This window comes from Trichechus manatus, unplaced genomic scaffold (genome assembly GCF_000243295.1).
Source record: "Trichechus manatus latirostris isolate Lorelei unplaced genomic scaffold, TriManLat1.0 scaffold00077, whole genome shotgun sequence".
Classification (NCBI taxonomy): domain Eukaryota; kingdom Metazoa; phylum Chordata; class Mammalia; order Sirenia; family Trichechidae; genus Trichechus; species Trichechus manatus.
Window position 1 is genome coordinate 7,732,992 of NW_004444013.1, and position 19,343 is coordinate 7,752,334.

The window sequence follows — 19,343 nt, forward strand, 5'->3', positions numbered from 1 at the left end:
GTTTTATTGACTATGCAAAGGCATTTGACTGTGTGGATCATAACAAATTATGGATAACATTTCAAAGAATGCAAACTCCAGAACACTTAATTATGCTCATGAGGAACCTGTACATAGACCAAGAGGCAGTCGTTCAAACGGGGATACAGCGTGGTTTCAAGTCAGGAAAGGTGTCGTTTAGGGAGGTATCCTTTCACTATACTTATTCAATCTGTATGCTGAGCAAATAATCCAAGAAGCTGGGCAGTATCAGGCAGTGTTTCGTTCCGTTGTATATAGGGTCTTTATGAGTTGGAACCGACTCAATAGCACCTGACAACAACAGATCGCCAGGCCTTTCTTCTGCAGTGCCTCTGGGTGGACTTCAGCCACCAACCTTTTGGTTAGCAGCTGAGTTCGTTAACCATTTGCACCACCCAGGTGCTCCAGACATTAATTAGTGGGATACTCATATGGGCCAGAAATACTGATAAGGAGATAATAAGAAGGAAAAGTTCTGATGAAGTGTGGTGAGTAGGAGCAGGTGTCTGTTCTAACATCGCATCTCAGGAAGGGAGCCTGAGCTCAGCTCTGGTGATGGAATTTCTTTTCCTCTGCTCCCCTCCCCACTCCCCACCTTGCAGTATCTTTGTACGTGTGCATTGCTAAGATTACAGAAGATGCCCGTACCCTGAGGCAGGGAGCACTGGGGCTCCCTACTGGACAAGCAGCATCAGCACCACCTGGGAGCTTGTTACAGATGCAGATTCCCAGGTCCCACTGCAGAATTACTGAATCGGAATCTCTGTGGTAGAGGCCCCAAATCCATCCCCATCAGATCTCCAGATCATTAGGGAATTGTTGGGTCACACCCCCAGACTTTCTGATTCAGTGGGTAGAGCTGAGTTGCTAGGGGATAGGATGTATGTATGTGTTGGGGGCATCAGGGATGTGGGGTGGGGAGGGTGTTGGGGAAGCTGGTTCTTTAGATTCAGATGCTGAGAAATCTAATGATAGAAAGAAGAATATTTTTGTTACCTTCCATTTTGAAAAGGGGTCTTTTTACTAGACATTATACTCTACTTTTGCAAATAGCTACCAGCGCAGGGAGAGTGGTTTTGGTTAAGCGCCGGGCTGCTCACGGAAAAGTTGGTAGTTAGAACCCACCCAGTGGTTCTGCGGAAGAAAGAACTGGCGATCTGCTTCCATAAAGATTACAGCCTAGAAAACTCCATGGGGCAGTTCTACCTTTGTCACATGGGGTCCCTATGAGTCAGAATTGACTAGACATCACCCAACAACAACAAGGAATAAAAAATACAATGCAATTTCCCATTAAGTCACTTTCTGTCTCGTTCTCCAGGAAAGCAGACTGGCAAAAGAAACAGGTCAAGACAGGAACCACACGTGTTTGTTGTTGTTAGTTGTAACTGAGTCACCTCCAGCTCCTGGCAACACCACGTGTTTCAGAGTAGAACTGCTCCATAGGGTTTTCCAGGCTGTGCCCTTTCAGAAACAGATCACCAGGCCTGTCTTCTGAGGCACCTTTGAGTGGGTTCAAACTGCCAACCTTTTAGCTAATAGTTGAGCGCGTAACCGTTTGAGGTCAAGGCAGGGCCCACATGCGTTTAAAGAACCTAAAAACAATCCGATCTCAAATACCTCTCCCCGTTAGCATTCAGTGGTTCCCCCAAGCCCTTGGAGATAACCAGGGAGAAGGAGGAAGCTGGCTATGTTTCCACAGGCAAACAGAGCCTTCCCTGAGCGACGTGGCCTGTGGGCTTGTCAAAGGATTTCTAAAAATGACATCTCCCAGGAAGGCTCACTCCAAAGAGCACCTGTCCCCTCAGCACTACTTATTGATCATGGCGGCCATCATCTCTCAGGCCTTGTCTTATTTTTAATTTTTCAGGAGCCACTGGGCTTCTCATCCCTTGGGTGATTTGAAGTATTTTTGGTTCAGTTCTCTACATGCCAATTATGTCTGGGTCTCAAAGTCTTATGTTCTTACCTGGAGGAAGATAATTTCCTTGCTGTGGAGCTGATTCTCCTCCCTTAAGTGAGTAAATTTAAAATGATGCCAACCCTCAGGAAGTAAAGGGCCAAAGCAGAAAATAAGATCAAGATGTGGAAGCACCATATCATAACGCTTTCTGAAGACTGGCTAATGTATTCCGGGGAGCTCGTCAGCAGAAAACGCTTCCGGAAGCAGTCCTACACCTTTCCATCCTGAGAGCTGGTGAAGGCTTAAGGGAAAGAAAAATTCTGTGATTGGACTGAGGGAGAATGTTTTTGCTGAAGCCCTTCTTTGTGAGGGACAGTCAGAAAACAAGGTTCTAGGCAACAGAATTACCCACCAGGAGTGTGGCTGTAACTTCGATCTCAAATCCTTCAAAGCCTTAGGAGGGGAGAGATAAGGAACCAAGGAAACTCCTGGAGGCTAACAGTTTGTACTAGAGGCCTTCCAAATTGAATCCAGGTCCATAGGTGGCACAAATGGTTTGCGATCGGCTACTAACCTAAAGGTTGGCAGTTTGAACCTACCCAACGGCACTATGGAAGAAAGGCTTGGCGATCTGCTTCTGTAAAGATTTATATTCAAGAAAACCCTATGGAGCAGTACTAGTCTGTAATATGTGGGGTTGCTGTGAGTTGGAACTGACCCGACAGCAATGAGTAACTTAACTGATAACTTCTTCAAAGACCCTATTTCCAAACAAGGTCATGTTCAGGTCTCAGGGGTTAGGACTTCAAATCTGAATGGAGACCAATGTCCTGTAAGCAGAGAGAAGCTTCTAGCTCATTCACTTGTCAGCGTAGCTCTGAAAACGGGTCATCATGGAGGGTATATTTCAAACTCTGTGCCCTGAGGAGAACTGTTTTACCCCAGTTCTGACTCCACCAGAAGGTGTGCAATAAAGGTAAAGAAGTGATGACTTTGGAGCCAGACCAGCCCGCGTCTGAACTCTGACTGTCACATGTATCAGCTGTGTGACCTTGGGCAAGCGCATTTCCCGGGCTTCAATTTCCTCATCATGGGGGTGCTAAGACCCTACCTTCTTGTGAGGATTTCAGGAAGCACGAAGGTACTGGAATATTGTTTGTGTTCAACTCATGCTAATTCCCTTTGTAAACTTTTGAAAACTCCCTTCTGAGCACCCACCTCAGTGGGCCAGGTACTATGTTATGTGCAGCCCTGCAGTGAGCTGAGTGTAGTTGCCCCCATTTAATAGACGAAGAGTCTGAGGCTCCAAATGGAGCCCGAGGTCATTTGGCTAATGGTGGAGGTTGGATTTGAGCCCAGGTCTGACTCTAATACCCAAGGTTCAAAACCCACTGCTGCTGAGTCGATTCTGCCTCATAGTGACCCTATAGGGCAGAGGAGAACTGCCCCCATAGGGCTTCCAAGGCTATAAATCTTTATGGAAGCAGACTGTCACATCTCTTTCCTGTGGAGTGACTGGTGGGTTCAAACCTCTGGCCTTTTGGTTAGCAGTGGAGCGCTTAACCACTCTCTCTTCTTGATCCTCTGCTTAGCAATAGAGAGTTCAGTGGCCCAAAGAAAGCACATTTGAAACACTTGGTGTGACTGACAAAGGATAACCTGGCACTAATTAATGTTTTTTGATAATAATTTCAGGTCTGCCTTTGGCTATCACTTATTTGTGTTGTACTGTATTTTTGTATCTTTATTTATTCTAAATGGCTATTCTCTGGTTCCCTAGCAAGAGGACAGGTCAGCCTGGGGTGTATCATGAGCTCAGATAGGGCTTCTTCTCCAACTGTCACCTCAGAGCTGGGCAAGTGACTGAACTTCCCTGAGTCTCAGTTTCTGCCTCTGTAAAAGGAGCCAGGGATAACAGCTCTTACCATTTCCCAGGGTTATTTCAAAGATCAAATGAGCTAATAAAGTGAAAGGTATGTCCAACTGCAAGTTGCTAGAGAAATGCAGGATTTTGTTCGTGTAACATGCTCGACTGTTAACTGAAAGGTTGGCAGTTTGAACCCACACAGCGTCTCCGTGGGAGAAAGATCTGGCGATCTGCTCCCAAAAAGATTACAGCCTAGGAAACCCTATGGGGCAGTTCTGCTATCACATTGGGTGGCTGTGAGTCGAAAACGACTCGATGGCACCCAACAACAATACAGTCCCAGCAGAATCCCTGTGTGGCGCAATCAGTTAATGTGCTCAGCTGTTAAGTGAAAGGTTGGAGTTGGAGTCCACCCAGAGGTGCCTCCGAAGAAAGGCCTGGTGATCTACTTCCGAAAAGTCAGCCATTGAACACTGTATGGAGCACAGTTCTACTCTAACCACGTGGGGTCACCATGAGTTGGAGTCGACTGAACGGCAAATGGATTGAAACCTCCAAGTGCAGATGAAATGCCTGCTTGCTTCTCCCACGTTCCCAGCAGCCTCTAGCACAGGGCTGAGCATACGGCGGATGTTCCCAGCCTTTGCTTTGGACCCTTCCCTCGTTAATTCACCCTGAAATGCAGCGAGACTCACCTTTCTACAGCTGTTTTTGTTCTTGGGTGCCGTCAAGTCGATTCTGACTCCTAGTGACCCTGTGTGATAGAGTAGAACTGCCCCATAGGGTTTCCTAGGCTGTAATGTTCATAGGAACAGATCACCAGATCTTTCTCCTCTGGAGCCGCTGGGTCGGTTTGATCCGCCACCCTTTTGGTTAGCAGCCAAGCGCTTAACTGTTTGTGCCGCCAGATCTCCTTCTTCCTTATGCGTGTTACGACTCCCAGTGACAAGCCTGCAAAGGCCACCATTGCCGGGAGAAGCATATTCCTGCTCCTAGGCTGAGCACGCTGGAGCACAGCTCACCTCCTTTTGTCTTCCCACTCAGCTCCTAGACCACCTTGCCTCCCCTCCCCAGCAACCTCTGCTTCAGGCGAGCTGGTTCCTCACGGCTCTAGACACGAGCCTCCACAGCATTGTCTGCACCGTCCCCGCAAGGGTGCCCTCCGACTCCCCTCCCTTCTGTCCAGGGCCCAGCCCAAGCTTTCCTTTTCCACGAGGTTTCCCCTGAGCTTCCTGCTCTCAAAGGGCCTGCTCCTTTCATTTATTTTTAAAATGGTCTAGCTCTTAATATTTTAAAAAAATTAATATATATTTCACATACCATAAAGTTCACCCCTTTAAAAAAGTTTTTGGTATATTCACACACACCATTATTTAGTTCTGGAACATTTTCATCAGACTGTACCTACTAGCAGTCACTCTCCAGGTATTTCCCCCCAAGTCTGTGGCAACCACTAATCTACTTTCTATCTCTATGGATTTAGCTATTCTGGACATTGTGTATAAAAGGATCATATAATACGTGGCCTTTCGTGTCTGACTTATTTCACTCAACATAACATTTTCAAGGTTCATCCGTGTTGTGGCATGTATCAGGATGTCATTTCTCTTTATGGCTGAATAACATTCCATTGTATGGATGAACCACATTTTTTTTATGCGTTCATTAGGTGGAAGTGGAGCTGCTGACCGTACCCCTCACTCCGGGTTTGCAGGACCTCAGAGAACTCACTGTGTCTTGTTTTGAGGGTCCCGCTATGAAGCCTTGGTGCAGTGGTCAGACACTGTTGTGGCCTCCCCAGCAGCCTTCCTCTTCTAGTAACAAAATTCCTCTTTTCTTTTTGGGATCTGCACCTTCCCATCTAGTGGAACTCTCAGTCCAGGACTTCACCTTTCCCACCATAAGAAACCAGACTGGCCCCGACCTCTTGTCTTGGCTCAGGGCCCGTGAGCCCAGCGGGTTTGATTGGAGCCCCTGTTGGCATGGAGATGGATCCTGAGAGAAACAACCAGTCTCCTGAGATGCTAGTGCTGCATCCAGACCTGCCACCTCATGGAAAGAGAGCTGCCCCAGTGTGAAGCCAACAGAGAGAGAAGGAGGAGGAGGAGGAGAAGGAAGAGTGAATGAGTATGTTGCCTGAGCTCTCTGGGTCCAGGTCACTCAAAGTCCATCCCTTTGAATCTCCTATTATTTGAGCCAGTGCTTTTTAGTTGAAGAGGGTCTGAGTGGGTTTCTATACTTGCAGCCCAAAGAATCTTGACCAGAACTCTTGGTAATGCCAGTGTTGGCAGTGATTTGACATTAGGACTGGCTGTGCCCAAAGAAAGGCTCAAACACTGTGAATATGATCTCTGCCCCATCCTTCAAAGATGTGGGTTTCCAGTGATAGGTACGCAGCAGTGTCTCCAGGTAATAAGTAACAATGGGAATAGAACTGGGGCGAGGCCACCTGCTACTTTTGTTTTGTTTGAGTGCTTTCTAATGTGTTAAGCATTGTACTAAATATTTCCATGTGCTACCTCATTTAATCCTCATAACAACCATATTATTCCCATTTCACAGATGAAGTAAACAAGGATCAAAGAGGTCAAGTGGCTTATTTAAGTCAGCTAATACATGGTAGGGCAGGATTTTAAGTCAAGCCTTCTTGAGTCCAGAGCCAGTGTTCTTAGCCATCGTGCTATCAAAAATAGCTCTCCATTGTACACGGTTCATTGCAGCACTAGTCACAATAGCCAAAAGGTGAAAACAATCCAAATTCCCATCCATCTATTGATAAACAAAATGTGATACATACATACAATGGACCATTACTCAGCCATAAAGAGAAATGAAATCCTGACGTGTGCTATAACATGGATGCATCTTGAAAACGTTATGCTCAGTGAAATAAGTCAGTCCCAAAGGGACAAATATTGTATGATCTCACTTATATGAAATACCCTGAGTAGGCAAGTACATACAGACCAAAGTTCACTAGTAATTACCAGGGCTGGGTGGGAGGGGGTAATGGGGGAGTCATTGCTTAAAGGGTACTGAGCTTCTGTTTGGGGGGATGAGAAAGTTCTGGACATGCATAGTGTTGATTTTGCACAACATGGTGAATGTAATTAATATCCCTGACTTGTACACTTAAGAATCGTTACAATGGCAAATGCTTTGTTATATATATTTTACCACAACAACATCAAAGGAAGGCTTTGCCGGTCTCTCTTGCATGTCTCAGAATCTCATCACTTTTCACCAGATATTCCAGAAAACTTCCCTACATGTTTGCTGTGAAGGGTCCTCAAACAGAAGAGGCATTTTTTGTTTTTTTGGGTCTGAAGTTCCAAATCTCTTTGAAAACTGTCTCCTCCCTCAGCACCTGCCACCGACCTCAGCTGCACCTTCACCTTCTACCTCTACCCAGGAGAACAGGTTTTATTTCAGGAAAGTCCCGGCACCAGGCGAGCAGGGAGCAGATGGTATAGATGACAAGCCAGGCCCTTTTCATTTGGATGGGGATGAAAATACCCAACGTGTATGGCTGGGTGATGGGGCAGGTCCAGGTGTGTGCTTGACAGCCTGACAGGGACACTGTGACTTCAGCGCGGATGGACCTTGGATTTGGCCCGCAGTCTTTCTAACTTTCCACTGAGCCCAGAAATGTTTGAGTTGAGATATGACCATCCTTGTCCAATCTTTGCATTAGACAGATGAGGAAAATAAAGCTCAGAGAGGTTAAGTAACATTCCCAGGGTGACACAGCTAGTTGGCACAGGACTGGGAATAGAACTCACACGTCTGCATCAGTGATCTTTCTGGGGCTACTGGCCTGCATTGCCTCCTGTGACACTGTCCTCCCGTCCATCCTACCAAGGTGCCGAGTGGTGCCTAGCAGCTCTGCTGTGTCTCTCCTGGGAACCACTCATCCCCCATTGGTGATTTTGTTTTACTTCCCTCTCCCATGCGTGTCAGATTCCAATCTGTAGCTGGGATCCCATTTGGGGACAACCCTTGTGGGATGTGTCTTGAAAGGGCTCCTACACAGACCTTGCTGCACTCCTCGTCAGCTTCCAAAAGGAAGATGATTTCACTGGTGATGAAATGGAAAATGAGTGAGGATGACCAACGGCCATCATGTAAGAGCCTTGGAAACACCGAAGCCCGAGTGAGTGACACACGGTGACTGGGCAGGGCTTTGTCGGGAGGCCTGGGTTCAAATCCTTACTCACTCCTTGCTGCTTATCTGGGACTGCAATGCCCTACCTACCATAAAGATAAGGCAGGTGGGAGTATGTGTGCGTGTGTTTATTTGTCTCTCTACATTGACCTAAAGCTTTCTATTTGACTCAGAAATGACTTCCCCTTGTTGAGCCTTAGTTTCCTAATCTGTAACATGGGGGCAACAGAGCTTATCTCTCAAGGATGTGCCAAGGAGTCAACCTAATGTGTTAACAAGTGTAAAAGCACTTTGTACAGGACAAGCCTTCTGGAAAGTTCTGTCCCTTTCTTCCTGGACTGTACCAATATGGATTAAGCTGTGAAAATATTAGAAGCAAACATTCTCAAACTTAATATATAGTATAATTTGTCATAAGAATACTTCATAGAGATCCAATGACAAACAGGCAGATGATTTAACCATAAGACTGTTAAATTCCATACACGTCAGCAACTGGAGCCCAATAATAAAAGTACAAATTTGTCTCTCGTGTCACTGAGCTTATGTTCTCCAAAAATAAGACGTCTTGTGATTAAAAGTGGATGAACTGAAGCAAACCACCTTGAAACTCTGTTATTTAGCATGATGGTGGCGGGGGTATTGTGGCACGACAGACTCGTTCCTGTCAGCTTGTCAAATGCTCGTCCAGATGGTGAGACTGCCCCGTCACCAGTGGTTAACCAGTTATAATGGATGCTACTTGCTTATTTTTCCAAATAATTAGAACACAAATGTTGGAAACTAACACCTAAATACATCGAGCATAATATATCTCAATGAGAGCGTTCAGAACAAACTGAGGGGCCGGGAGTGCCTGAAAGTCATACTTTTTAAAAAATAATATTTTATTGTGTTTTAGGTGAACGTTTACACAGTAAGTTAGGTTCCCATTTAACAATTTTTATACAAACTGTTCCATGACATTGGTTACATTTTTTACCATGTGTCAGCATCCTCATTTTTCCATTCTGTTTGTCCTGTTTCCATGAATCTAACTTCCCTGCCCCTCCTTACCTTCTCGTCTTTGCTTTAGGGTAAATGTTGACAAAAAGAAAAATAAGAACAAAGACCTTTCCCATCAAGGGTGCCACATCTTTTGGGCTCCTGTCCTATTCCTCTGTTCCTTATTCTTCCATTCGTGTGGGACGAGTAATCTATAACTCCTAACTTACCTGGCAAACTCTGACGACACCTTTGTGAAAGTATCAGACTCAAGATTTATAACAATGAAAAATACAGTGATTGACATTAAATGATGCTGAGGGCGTTTGGAAATCCTTACGTTCATTTCTAGTTGCTTCCTTACTACCCGTGCTGCCCACAGCAGCATTTGGAACACTTTTTCACTCTCCAAAACATGTCAGCGTTGACTCCAGCTTTGCTGAGCTCAAGGCCATCTGGTGTGGGCTTTTTTATAATCCAACTCTACCCCACATGTCCCTGTTTCCTGGCTCCTCTCCTCCTTCCTTGCTCAGAGACAGAGTCTGAAGTGCAGACTTTCTCCTGTAGCATCTTGTTCTGAATGGTCTCCTTTCTCCCTGTCTCTTACATAGCGTTCTTCACATGTACAATTCATTGACATTAATTATGTTCCTCATGTTGTTCAACCATCAACCTTCACAGAAGCTCTGTATCCCCTGAGCAGTGAGTCCCCATTCCCCTCTCTCCCCGCCGCCCATCCCTGGTAAGCATCAAAAATCTTTGATCTCTATATACTTGCCTATTCTAGATATTTCATATCAGTGGGATCATACAATATTTGTTCCTTTTTGTGTCTGGCTTATTTCACCCAGCATAATGTTTTCAGGGTTCATCCATGTCCTAGCAGGTATCAGGACCTCATTCTCTTTATGGCTGCGTAGTATTCCATTGGGTGTCTATACCAGATTTTGGTTAGCCACTCATTTGTTGATGGATATTTAGATTGTTTCCATCTTTTGGCTATTGTGAACAGTGCTGCAATGAACATTGGTGTACAAGTTTCTGTTTATGTTCCTGCTTTTAATTCTTTGGGGTGCATGCCTAGAAGTGGAATTGCTGGATCATATGGTAAATGTATGTTTAACTTTTTGAGGAACCACCAAACTGTTTTCCACAGTGCCTGTACCATTTTACAGTCCCACCAGCAGTGGACGAAGGTTCCCATTTCTCCACATTGTTGCCAGCACCTGTTGTTCTGTTTTTTTTGTTTGTTTGTTTGTTTTTTGTTTTTTTAATTATAGCCATCTTTGTGGATGTGAAGTGTTATCTCACTGTAGTTTTGATTTTCATCTAATAACTAATGAAGAAGCCCTGGTGGTGCAGTGGTTAAGCACTGGGCCACTAACCAAAAGGTCATCAGTTCAAACCCACCAGCCGCTCCACTGGAGAAAGATGTGGAAGTCTGCTTCCGTAAAGATGACAGCCTTGGAAACTCTATGGGGCAGTTCTCCTCTGTCCTATAGGGTCACTGTGAGTCAGAATCGACTCAGTGGCAAGGGGTTTGATAAGTATGACGTGGAACATCTTTACATGGTCTCCCTTCTCTCTAACCCATTAGTTTTTTTCTTCCTCATTGGTTCCTTCCCCTCAAAGCAAATAGGACAGGATTTCCAAACCCCACGGATCACCCAGCTGAGGTGAGAGAGTCCAGCACTGCAGGTGAGCCAGTCAGCATGGTTATGTACTTGCTGTGGGAAAGCTCTAACAAGAGCAGGAGGGAGGAGCTTCCTGGAGAGAAACAAGAGCCTAGGGGCCTGAGTGGGCTCTGGGACCTGAGAGAAATGCCTCCTTTTCTCTGCCCAGCTCCTTTCCTTCCCATCAGGCATTGTTCCCTTCCCTTCCATCAGGCACAGCTCCCTTCCTTCCCATCAGGCACGGCTCCTTTCCCTCCCATCAGGCACAGCTTCCTTCCCTCCCATCAAGCATTGCTCCTTTCCCTCCCATCAGGCATGGCTCCTTTCCCTCCCATCAACCATTGCTCCTTTCCCTTCCATCAGGCACAGTTCCCTTTCCTCCCATCAAGCATTGCTCGCTTCCCTCCCATCAGGCTTTGTTCCCTTCTCTCCCATTGGATATTGCTTCCTTCTCTCTCCTCAATTATTTGGGGTTACAAGGAAGATTAGAATTGAAAAAAGTTCTATGGCTTCAAAGAAACAACGAAAACTACCTGTTCCTTCAAAATTAGATGCTAGGGGTTTACTGAGATGGATGCGGGGAGGCCAGGATCAGCCAAAGGGTCACACATGGCCTCTTTCAGTTCTAACGCAGCAGGAGGAAAACTCGGGTTCTGGGGACTCAGCTCTCTCTACACATCCTTGCCCAAATCACAATTAGGGAGGCCTTTCCTGAACTTGGAGAGGGCCGAGGACATTGAATATGCTATTGAGGCACCAGTGACAGTGATCTCAACCACATCCAAGAGTGGAAAAATCTAAAACCAAAATACAAATCAATAAGCTTGGGCTTGGTGCCAAACAGTGCTGGCAGAATATTAAAATTTCTTCTCTGACGTGAGAATATGCAAAAGGGATTATGTAATCAAGGTCACAGAGGTCGTGCAAGAAAGAAATGTGCTCATGAAAAAAATGTTTCTTTTATTAAATAAGATCATGAAATTGAAAGCAATTAGCGATTAATAATTACCTGACACTTTTATAGTTTCCTGGCACTTACTAATTATCTCCCATCACCAATGTGCTAATATTGTACTAATCGTTAAAGCCGACCCAGCAAGACATTTCTTTGGAAACCCTTTTGTAAGGGTGGTGCACATGGTTAACGCTCTCAGCTGCTAAGGAAAGGATAGAGTTTCCAGTCCACCCAGAGGTGCCTTGGAAGAAAGGCCTGGTGATCTACTTTTGAAAAATCGGCCATTGAAAACCCTCTGGAGCACAGTTCTGCTGCGACACACGAGTCAGGACATCATGAGTCAGGGCTGACTTGAAAGCCACTGGTTTTTTGGTTTGTAAGTCATTTATTTTCTTAATATACGAGCTTTTGAGTGGCAAAAGGGCATTTCTTAGAGTTCAGATTACTTCCCAATGCAGCTGACCTTCCCCAAATCACTAAGACTTATGACATTTCCCTGAACCAAACACTGATCCACAAACAAAGGCTCTTGTAGAAAACAAGATGCCTAGAAATACATTTCTTCTCCCACCCACTTCAAGAGTGTTCACTGCTGCTGAGGTGCTGAAGCCCCAAGGACATTTATTGTTTGAGCGTATCATCTGTCAGCTAAGAACGACATGGACTGGGGAGGCCAGGCCTGCTGTTTCCCCAAGTTTTGGTCCAATCTCTTTCCTTCTCACCTCTACTCACACTCCCCACTCCCCCAGCACGCCATGCTGGAAATGGCCTTAGTTGGGATGAACCTGCCCTCTGTGATCCGTGTGCCTCCAATTCTAAATAAAGGTGTCACAAACGTGCGGACCAAGGCAGCGTCTGCACCACAACTGTGTTTTGCTAGATGTACACAGTGTTTTGGATAAACTTAAATTCGGATGCCGGTACAAGAAGGAATTGGTCTCTACTTTACCCCAGTCCCCACTACTCTCTATTAACCCGGCTGGAGTTGATTTGGCTTAGTAGAAGCTAAGTAAAAGCCATATCCTGTTTCCTGTGGCCATGGCCTTTAATCCTTGCACACTGATGCAGGTGCCTAGCCCAGGCAGGGCCAATGGGAGCCCAGGTCTGAATTAATATCGTGGCCACTTGGGCTCATTCAGTCCCAGGTAGCCTCACTGCCATGGTGCTCGGCCAGTTCTAATGCGGCAGCTCCAGGATGAGGTAACCGAGGGTTGTTCTTGTGTCTCCGTGAAAGCTTACCCACTGTGTATACTGATTTGATTAAATGTTCAGGAAAACAAAAATAAGGAAAAATACTTTGGCCTCTTTAAGAAAACTCAGTATTGAACAGGTTAAAAATAGCTGGTATCCTGCTATGCCGTTTTACGTAAATTTTTTTTTCTGTACTTTGAGACTGTTAGAGCAGCTCTGATTTTCAAAGCTGGAAGGAGGGATTAAATTTTTAGCTTCCCAGGAACTCTACTGATTAGGGGATAAGGTAGGCTTTTTTTTTTTTTCCTCTCTCAGTTTTCTTTCATGAGCCCAAGAAAAATGGTCTTGCATGAGCCTCTTTTTGGAACCTTATTTCTTCTGTAACTACTTGGTTAAGTTCACGAAAGGACTCTGTTCCTGGCCTCTCTTTGGCCAGTGCACAGACACCATCCACTCCTAAGGATCCTGTGACATAGCTGTAATTATCCTGAGGTTGATAGATGAGGAAACGCACTCAGAGAAGGTACACCTGTTCCCAAGGTCATATACGAGTCAATGAACTTGACCAAGCTTGCTGACCTGGCTAACCTGGCTCTTTCCACGACCCCACGCAGCCCTCACTAAGTAAATGCAAACATCACAAAGCCACACATCCAGTCACGGGAAGGACAGGGTCAATAGAGGTTCTGCAGCGTTTGGGGAGAAAATAACCCAGAAAAACAAAACCCTGAAAGGATCTTCTAACCTCAGTGCTGGATCTTTGGCTTCAGTGCTAGGCCAGCCACTTCAGGCCAGGAGTGTGTAAACACATTTTTCATGCAGAAAGCGTGGAGGCACTGGGCTATGCCAGACCAGGGAGAAAGCAAAAGCAGTGGGTCCCCTACCTCCTTCAAACTCTGTTTGGCAGTTCCCCGAGGTCTCATTCAGGCTCTCCTCCTCGTTGATGATGATGTTCTCAATATCCTTCATTGTTAAGTGGTCCCGGAAGGCGTGATAGAGAATGTGCTTCAACTCTTCCAGAGTTATCCTCTGCATGTCGAACTGTGGAGATAAAGAGGAACGAGATGCTTGTGGGCATGCGGGCATGAGAACTCAACTTGGGGCATGACTGGCAAGCCCCAAAGCTCCTCTATGGAAACTGGTCTCAGCTTTTCAGGATCGTAGGTGAGCAGCTGTCCATCATGTTCAACTCCAAGCATACTTGGGAACTTGCTGGGACTTAGTGGGAATACAGTGAGTGGAATATATCCTCCTCAATTTACTCTCGGAGACAAGGTGCATCTGCGGGTTTGCTTCCCTACCCCTCCAGCCTCTGCTGTCAACCCTCCAGAGCTCATGTACCTCAGCTGTGTCACACTTTACACAATGCATATGTTGCTAACATTGTTATCAATCTACTAAAAAACCCCAACCAACCAACCTCACCTTTTGCCGTCGAGTCAGCTTCGACGCATGGCGACCCCGTGTGTGTTACAGTAGAGCTGTGCTCCATGGGGTTTTCAATGGCTGATTTTTTAAAAGTAGATCACCAGGCCTTTCTTCCAAGGTTCCTCTGGGTGGACTCGAACCTCCAACCTTTCAGTTAGCAGGAGAGCTCTTAACCGTTTGTACCACCCAGGGACTCCTTATACATCTGCCAAGAAGTCAGCATTTCCCGTCTTATTTAAGTACGTATCTTGTTCTAACAAGAGAAAACATGAGTCCAGAGCCATTTTTGTGAGGACAGGCAGCTAAAGTGGAGGTGTAGAATTCCCAGTTATGTCCTGCTCCTCCTGATGAGGGAATTGTATGTTCCCACTCCATTTATGGAGCCCTGGTGGTGCAGTGGTTAAGAGCTTGGCTGCTAACCAAAAGGCTGGCAGTTCGAATCCACCAGCCATGCCTTGGAAACCCTATGGGGCAGTTCTACTCTGTCCTATAGGGTCACTGTGAGTCAGAATGGACTTGACAGCAATGGGGGTTGGTACTCCATTATATCAGGATTAGTCATGTGACTTTCTTGGCCAATGAAATGTGAGCATAAGTCATAGAAACCAGTTACCAAACCAGTTGCCATGGAGTTGACTGCAACTCATGGTGACCCCATGTGTGTCAGAGTAGAGCTGTGTTCCATAGGCTTCAATGGCTGATTTTTCAGAAGTAGACGATCAGGCCTTTCTTCCAAGGCACCTCTGGGTGAACTTGAACTGTCAGCCTTTTGGTTAGCAGCCGAGAACTTAACGGCACCACTCAGGGACCCCAGAAGTCACATAGCCACATCCAATTAAAAGCATTAACAGCCACAGTGTGGTTTATCATTTGTTCTTTTCCCTCTTGCACGAGAAGAGCTCGCCCCAGGTAGGGGCTGTCCCTTCAGCCTGGGTCTCATAAGGAAGATAACGTGAAGACCTGCCACCAACTCCTAAAGAACTAGTCATGTGAGTGAGAAGTAGCCTTATTGTCAGTACCATAGAGCTCGTGGATTGTTTGCTACCCCAGCAGAAGTCGGCCTAAGCCAGCAATACAGAAATTAGGACCATTACAAAAACCCCAAAAGATGCTGTATTGGTTCCAGGGCCAGGCAGTGGGGAATGAGAAAATGGTAATCGGATGATAAAAAGATAATGACCGTGTTATGCAATAGTAAAACATTTGGTAAACCTGTTGCCCACAATAATTTGAAGGACGGATGTATCATAGACAAGCGTTTGGCTTTAGATAAAAAGTTGCGGAAACAGCATGCTCTGGCTGCAACTGGTTGTATCTAACAAGAAGGAAATGAGCCCAAGAAAGAACTGGTTGGTGTATAAGCCAGGAATAAAGACAACCCAAAATGTTAGGTCTTTCAGGGCTGAAAGATGCAATTGTTTCTTATCACCAAGCAGCTGCCAAGAAATCAAATGACACATTGCATTGGGCAAATCTGCTGTAAAAGACCTCTTTACAGTGTCAAAAAGCAAAGATGTCACTTTAAAGACTAAGGTGCACCTGACCCAAGCCATGGTGTTTTCAATTGCATGCGAAAGTTGGGCAGTAAATAAGGAAGAAGGAAGAATTGATGCCTCTGAAGTATGGTGTTGGTGAAGAATACTGAACATACCATGGACCGCCAGAAGAATGAACAAATCTGTCTTGGAAGAAGTACAGCCAGAATGCTCCTTAGCAGCGAGGATGGTGAAACTTCTTCTCATATACTTTGGACATGTCATTAGGAGGGATCAGTCCCTGGAGAAGGGCACCATGCATGGTAGAGGATCAGTGAAAAAGAGGAAGACCCTCAACGGGATGGACTGACACAGCAGCTGCAGCAATGGGCTCAAGCATAACAACAATCATGAGGATGGCTCGGAACCGGGCAGAGTTTCATTCTGTTGTACATGGGGTCATTGTGAGCTGGAACTTAGTCGTCGGCACTTAACAACAACAGCAAGCAGTAAAAGATAAAATTGAGACGTGCTTTAAATAGCAGTACAGGCCTATTAAAACAAATCACAGTATCCCTTGTTAAAACCTCTGAATATGTGAAGTGACTCTCCCAGAAAGCTTGTTATTAAGTTTCAAGAGGCATGTCTCAAAAATAATTGTGGGTGTGGCTATTAGCAGAAACAGACTGGAATCCAATAGATGAAAACTAGGTTTCTGAGAGAGCTGTTGCTGCCCAAGAGCCGATATCCTTGGATTAAAAAACACTATGACTGTTGGACAACTGGGGAATCGCTTGACTCCATGGCACCTAACAACAATGACAACAACGTGACTGTTCAAAACTTAAAATGATCTCTGGGCTACCAGCCTTCTATGGGCAGAGGCAAGCCTTATAAACCAGGAGTCAAGAAGGACATATTTTCCAGTGGCTCATCAGAGGGTCCAAAGGGAGCAGTGGAGAAGAAAGGACCTCCCAAATGGTGAGGCTGAGAATCATGAAGAATAATGAGGAACACTTTCCAGGGAGCAGAATTAGGATCTAATCATTCTTCCAAAACCACAATGAGATATCACTTCACAGCCAGTAGGATGGCTATGATTAAAAAAATGGAAAACATCAGGTGTTGGTGAGGATGTGGAGAAACTGGAACCCTCATCCACTGCTGGTGGGAATGTAAAATGGTACAGCCACTGTGGAAAACAGTTTGCTGGTTCCTCATAAGAGCATCCATATGATCCAGAAATTCCACTCCTAGGTACATACCCAAAAGAACTGAAGGCAGGAATGCAAACAGATACTTCTACAGCAATATTTACTGCAGCATTATTCACAATAGCCAAAAGGTAGAAATAACTGAAATGTCCATCGACAGATGAATGGATAAACAAAATGTGGTAATTACTCACAGTGATTACTCAGCCACAGAGAGAAATGAAGTTCTGATACATGTTTTACAACCTTGAAAATATTATGCTGAGTGAAATAAGTCAGCCACAAAAGGACAAATATGGTATAATCCCACTTACATGAAATGTCTAGGAGAGGCAAGTATATAGAAACAAAGCCTATTAGTGATAACCAGGGGTGGGCGGGGGAGGGGGAAAGAGGACTCTGCTTGGGAGGATGATGGAAAAATTTGGGAATGGATAAGGACATGATGAACACAATGTCACTGAACTGTACATGTGAAGATTGTTGAAATGACAATTGTTTTGTTACATATAGTTTACCACAATTAAAAAAATATTTTTCACCCCACAGTCTGTCCAACAGGATTTCAGAATTGCTATTAACCCAACTGCTCTATTATTTTTTGCTTTCTGGATGGGACTGTCTCTATTCCCATCACTATATTTTGAGTGTCTGTGTGGCAAGGGGGAGAGGGGTAATTTGTTTTTTCAGTTCATATGTCTCCCAATCAAAAACAGTCATATACACGTGTCTATCATGAGATTCTGGATCTTGAGCCTCATGGTACAACTGGAGGGGACTTTTGGGGTGTCTCCCTCGGGGAGGGGATGAGAAGATGATCAAGAGTGTGAACTGTAGCAGGTTGTATTATTTCCTATTACTTGCTTCTCCTCCCTGTGAGAAGATTTATATCTCCCTGCCCATTGACATCAGGCCTTGACAATCAAAGGAGAGGGAAAGTGATGTACGTCTAACCCAAGGGAAGTTTCAGAGCCAGTACGTAATCTGCCATTTCTCTTCTCCTTCTGCCACAAAAGCACACCAAATAGGGGCTGTTCCGCCATCCTGGGCCCTGGAATGAATGTAACATGGAGCAGACCCACAACAATTGACAAAGGCCATGCACTTTGGGTGAGAAATAAATCCTGTTGTGGTTTTAAGATTTGGGGGTTTGCACAGCATACGTTAGCCAAGGATGAACGCAAAAATGAATGTTTTGGTGAGTCTGGACCATGAATGTCCTGGATGCTTTTCTTTTCCTGCTTTCTTTGTTAAGCAATTTCTAACCTTGTTTTAAGTTTGCACCTTGTTCTGACTAGTTAGGAGTCCCTGGGTGGTGCAAACGGGTAACATGCTCGGCTGCTATCCATAAGGTTGGAAGTTTGAGTCCACCCAGAGGCACCTCAGAAGAAGGGCCTTCTGAAAAATCTGTTATTGAAAACCCTGTGGAGTGCAGTTCTACTCTGACACATATGTGGTCGCCAAGCATCAGAATCAACCCCTTGGCAACCATTTTTTTTTTTCCTAATAAATTAAACTGAGTTACTAGAGAATCTAAGTGATTCAAGTTCAAAGTCACTTATATCAGTAAAAACAACTGAAGAGGAGGTGTAAAGTGAACTAGTTTTCTGCATTACAGTTTACTAACTGAAAGTGAATTCTGACATAACATTTTTTAAATGAGACTATCATTTAGTACAATCTCCCTTTAAATTTGATAGGAGAACATGTGGCTGTTAATCCGGGTGCAGGGAGCAGGCTGGCAAAATGCACGGTGAGGGTGAGGGACCTCTTAGATGAGAAAATTGGGACCTCCTGCCATGATCAGAGATGAAGAGTGACAAGCTCACAGAGAATGAGAAAATGAGTACCACGTCCTGGAAGACCAATCGTGGGGCCGGAGTGCCTGGGAAAACTCAGACCAGCTGAGAGTTTGCCGTCCTTCAGAAATTAGGTGAAAAGAACTGGCCAGGGACTTGAGAAGGGAAGGAAAGATGCAGATGCAGAAATCTATACTTTTCCTATTAGTTTGCTACCTGAGTCATATTTATAGTAAAACCAGCTGCAAGGGACCTAATTTTTTTTCTGTGAAGATGATTTCTTTTGCTTCCTGGACACTAGTAAGAATACTGCATTATCCTTGAAATTAAAAAAAAAAAATGTTTTCCATACTATGCTAAGGTATATGTTTTTGCATTAATCTGGGCTAGAGTTTAGTGGAGTCTCCAGGTGGTCCAAACAGTTAACAGGCTAACTGCAAAGTTGGAGGTTCAAGTCCACCCGGAGGCACCTCAGAAGAAAGCCCTATTGATCAACTTCCAAAAGGTCAGCCATGAAAAACCCTACAGAGGCAAGTTCTACTGTGACACACATGGGGTCGCCATGAGTATGGGTCCACTTGAAGGCAAGTGGTAGCCAGTAGAGTTTAGTGAAGGCTTTTAATTTATACACCACCTCCTTGTCTGCCTCATGACTGATCCCCAAAGAC

The 19,343-nt window shown here is 45.1% G+C and overlaps 1 protein-coding gene across 2 annotated transcripts in view; it reads right to left on the reverse strand.

The window, feature by feature from the left end:
* Positions 1–19,343, reverse strand: part of CALN1 (calneuron 1) — a 581,567-nt gene that overhangs the window by 3,387 nt on the left and 558,837 nt on the right. For both annotated transcript variants that reach the window (XM_004380775.2, XM_023735306.1), the window contains exon 5: positions 13,644–13,800. In XM_004380775.2, coding sequence (XP_004380832.1) covers positions 13,644–13,800 — 157 coding nt within the window. The remainder of the gene's footprint in view (positions 1–13,643; positions 13,801–19,343) is intronic.